The sequence below is a fragment of the Loa loa genome (assembly GCF_000183805.2).
Source record: "Loa loa unplaced genomic scaffold supercont3.82, whole genome shotgun sequence".
In the NCBI taxonomy this organism is placed as follows: Eukaryota; Metazoa; Nematoda; class Chromadorea; order Rhabditida; family Onchocercidae; genus Loa; species Loa loa.
In genome coordinates, this window is record NW_018108262.1 from 219,686 (window position 1) to 224,422 (window position 4,737).

General features: G+C 32.3%; 1 protein-coding gene across 1 annotated transcript; it reads right to left on the minus strand.

The window, feature by feature from the left end:
* Nucleotides 1–3,116: 3,116 nt before the first annotated feature.
* LOAG_12745 (hypothetical protein) lies at nucleotides 3,117–3,452 on the minus strand (the record flags this gene model as incomplete). The annotated part of the gene is made up of 1 exon (XM_003148257.1): nucleotides 3,117–3,452. The coding sequence occupies one exon, from the start codon at nucleotides 3,450–3,452 to the stop codon at nucleotides 3,117–3,119; it is 336 nt and encodes a 111-aa protein (XP_003148305.1).
* Nucleotides 3,453–4,737: the final 1,285 nt, after the last annotated feature.

Sequence of the window (4,737 nt, forward strand, 5' to 3'; positions counted from 1 at the left end):
ATGCATTGTACAGCTCAATTTCCAGTCGTGCATAAGCATGCTTACCGTGGTCATAAATGGTATTTTCTTCATTATTGGTCCGTACTATCTTAGCAATAAATGGGCTTTATTTGCTTCGACTACAATTGCATGGCAAGTGGTGCATGTTTTAGATGGGTAAGAGGATTTTTTACCATTTATAAGTTTTCTATCATTTAGCAGAAACAACCTGTTTCCTTTCGTAGCTTTCATTATGATATGGCAATTTCTAGTTTTTCTGACAAAGGTTGCATTTCAGAAATAACAGCTATCTGACAATTATTTGCATCTGAAGGAAACAAATTTTATAGAGAAATAATGTTTCTAATTTTAAAAGCTGAAATCATTCACTGATTTCAAATTCATATCATATGCTAATTGTTGGGAACTCCAACGTCCTTCAAAGACTCCTCGATTAAATTTTAGATCGGTACATTACATTTAAACTAAACAGGGATTTTATAAAAAAGTAATCTATATTCGCTTTTGCATCGATTTATCTTATAACGCTTGTGTTATATTTGATTATATTTAAATATATATTTGGTATAATTAAATAGAATTATTTTCCACTAAATTTCACTTAAATATTTGAAATGCAAGCTTTTAAGGAAATGACACGAAATTTACTTACAGGTTTGTCGTACTGTTTTTCAATTGGCATCACATGAAGTGTTTGCGAATTAATAATGGTAACAATTTCTTATTGATATTGAAATGTGGGATAGAAATTCGTACAAAATTTTAATATTTTACCTTAGCATTTTCGTTGAATCGGATATTTGAAATTTTATACGAAATGATTCCGATATCACAATTTAATGGATAATTTCAGTAGGAACGAGTCAAAGACAGCAGGGATGGTGAGATGGCATTGGGAAAGTCACTGATCGATCAATTCTTAAGTTCTTTTTTCAAAGGAATCCAAAAGAAAACACTATAGTTGATATCAAGAGGAAAAGCGGATATTTTAGTGATGAAAAACTGATCTTAGTGTTTCGTCCAGTGAAATTATTTGCTAAATTAATAAAAGAAGTAAAAAAGCGAAGGTCGTTTTCTCATTTTTTCAATTTCTCATAAAAATATTCGAATATACCTATCATATATCATTGCAATATATTTAAGATCGCATTTGTTGCAAATACTGAAAATCGAAATATTTTTTGTCAAATTCATTTCATTTTCAAAATTACTGTGTCATTTTATTTATCGAATGTATTTAATGTTTAATAACAACAATTCACGGCCAAATATCAATTATAGAATAAATGCCCTATCAAAATATTCAGCTTCCTCTGCTACCATTTCGCCAAGTTACTAATTCATTGATAGTACAATTGTCGTAAGAAAATGACATTATCGTGAAAAATTGTTACCTGGTTTGGAAGGGATTTTCGATGAAGCTTGTGCTTCTGACATGGATGCAGAGGGGATAGTAAAGGTTTAGTAATATAGGTGACAATGTATTAGTTAGTACAGAAAATACTAAATCAGTTATGAATAAGTTCCTTATTGATGGGAAGAGGAGGGAAATTTTTGTGTTAAATTGGAGATAATTGAAGATAAATTGGAGATGGAAATCGTCGGATTGTCCAAAAAACTGATTTTAGAAACTTATATTGTGGATGTGATTTACAAAACCAATACATTACATGAATGATTAATTCTCAAACAAAGGAATGCGGGTTTAACGGAAGTCCAAACATATCATTGGATATAAGAACGGTTACCAGATTAGGTAATTTAACAATATACCCATCAACGAGCATAAGCTGGGTTGTTGGACCACCTGCTCAACAAATATTACAAATGGCTTGGTTATCAAAGCGACAATCCTTTATGACAGTATTACGGAAAATGGATAAAATGATTCATCACTTGATACGTTAGAAATTTTTAATTTTTGTATAGTAAATCATTTATCAAAAAAGTGATCTAAATAAGACAGTATTTATGTATATATTCAAATTTGTGGTGTACATACTTTGATTTTTTTAACGCGTTATAAATTTTCTTCGGTTTTCTAGCAACCATTGTTTGTGCTTTGTCAAGCAATTAGATATAATGATAGTACCGGCAGTAAATGTGAAGTTCCGTAGTAAAGAAAAGTGCATAGACTTATGATATGATTATAAGACTTATGATTATAATTGAATGTGTAATGATTTACTGATCTGTAGATTGTAATTCTCCGGCGCAATCTCGTATCCATTAACTGCTTGTAATCAATTTTTGGTCATGAAATTTAATCAGGATATGCTTTAGCAAGTTCCTTTCGATAATTAATTATGAACTTACATGTTCTAGATTTTCTCCCAACTTCTGCATTTGTCTGATTGTTGTTTTCCATTCACGACCATTTTTTCTGACTCAGAAAAGATCGTTGTAAAACAAATTTGTGATAACATACGTACCACCATATTTCTCCATCAATATCCCTTGAATAAGATTGTAATTCTTTGGCCCAATCTCGTATCCATTAATTGCTTGTTATGCTTCATTTCTTAAGCACGAAATAAGGTAATTGAGCTTCTGGATGTCTGAAAAGCCCTGGTGATATATCGCTGCTTCAAAGCCGCTCCAGAATGCTCTCCAGTTTCGAGGATTCCCGCTAAACAATGGCAGTTGCAGTCGAGGCAGTTTGACTGTCACTCTCTGAGCTATTTGATCAGTTGCCTATCTTTCTTGTAGTGACATTTCGCTCGCTAACACGTCTTTTGATCTGAGATTACTCAAACTCTCTATATGTCGAATTTTATCGCCTGAATCGTCCTCATATGTTTTTAGAGTTGTCACTGCTTCTCTGACTTTTCAGGTTTAACATCCCATGGTCATCCATCATTGCCGCGTACTTTCTGTTCTCCGTGTTCTGATTTCTGTTGCTGAGGAGGGACCGTTTGAATAAAATCCTTCCATTCTTTATTCATGCGTTCTAAGACTGCTACATGTGATTTCATTCTATCATTTCCTTGATAGTTCCTTTCCGTGCTTCATAATATTCGCATAACTCTTCGTAACGTAATTATTTATCAAATGGTTTCAGATCCAATTCATAGTGGTATGTCATTGAGGAAGTGATCATTGGGTAGAGGATATGGTCATTGAGCAGGGGATATGCTAAAGGAAATGTATTTGGCAAATAGAAAGAATATCGTAGTTTGTTGTTCAGTGGTGGCAAATATGCGAAGATCTCGTTGTTTGTGGTTTCCGCTGTGAAAGATATGTGAAGAGGATGTATTGTCTGTTTGATTGTAAAAACTAAACTGTTTCGGATTTTTCCTTTTATATATATAAGGATTAGAAGGAGTTTTGTAAGCCCCATCGGGGTTATCATGAAGGTATGACTGCCCTTTAGCATTTTCCATTGTATAGGTACAATGGATGTCATTGCCCGTGATGTAGTTACTGAGATGTCTTTGTGTTATGCTGTCCATTGTTAGCTTATATTCTCTTAATTGCTTTAGTTTTGCGAGATTTCATCACTCTGCCTGTTAGATATTGTGGAAATTTTATTTGAACATAGTTTCAATTTCGGTAATCCGACAAAAGCTACTTACTTAAATGTGACACTTTCATAATTTTCGAGTAAGACTAAAAATTTTCCAAGTGTTCACGAGTGCGCAATTCATATTACAGCAACTTTATGCGGCATACTATTTCACATATCATTATATATATATATATATATATATTTTTTAAATCTGTCAGGATCAAAATATTTGTATCAAGTATTTATGGCAACTCTCGTAAGTACACTCTATTCTTCTTGAATTAAGATTTCAAAATTCGAAGGTCTCCTTAGAAGGGACAATAATTATTTAATAAAATCCATTTTAAAAGAATAATCGTGTAATATAATTAAAGCGAATGCTTTTCTTTCCTCACTCTTTCTCCTAATCTCCTACTTGAGAAATTTCCAGGCAACCTATTACTTACAATTTCTCTTCTTTTCCATGTTATTTCACTTTAATTTAGGAAAAACTATCGACTTCGAGTATCGACACAAATTTTAATCAGTACTGGTTGAGTGAGTAGCTCAGGGAAAATTGTGTTGTGGGCATCAATTTCAAGCTGTGCGAGAAAATCAAACTTAAAAAAGCTGAGAAGTCTTAAGAAAGTAAAACGACTAGAAGAAGACAAAAAACGGTTGGTTGTTTCACTTTCATATGGAAAGACCTAGGCACCACATTTAAGTGAAAATTATAGTAAAGTATAGAAGTTTTAGGAAATGTTGAAGGTAAACAGAAAAGACGCTGTTACATGTCAATTAATTACGTGGACCATCAGAGCTATGAGATGACGAAGTGAAATGTACAGAAAGGCATGACATCTGAATTATCATTCACGAGATACATGTTTGATTTTAATTTTTAGATCAGTCACCTTTTTGAATAATACTGATATAAGTATCACTAAAGAATTGATAATTTAAAATCAATTTAAGTCAACGATTGCAGGGTGAGTTCTTTTTTCAAATAACTGCTAAAAATGGAATACTCTAAGCAAAATGGCAGAAGATGAAGCTGAATATTTCCATAATACATATATTCCATGATTGATATTTGGCGGTGTTGTTATTAATTTCAAATACATTCGATAAGTAAAATTACATTAAGAAAAAAATTATATTTCGATTTTCAGTATTTGCAACAAATGCGATCTTAAATTTATTGAGATGATATGTGATGTGGTGGATTTTTTCTGAATCGTGGAGTGATG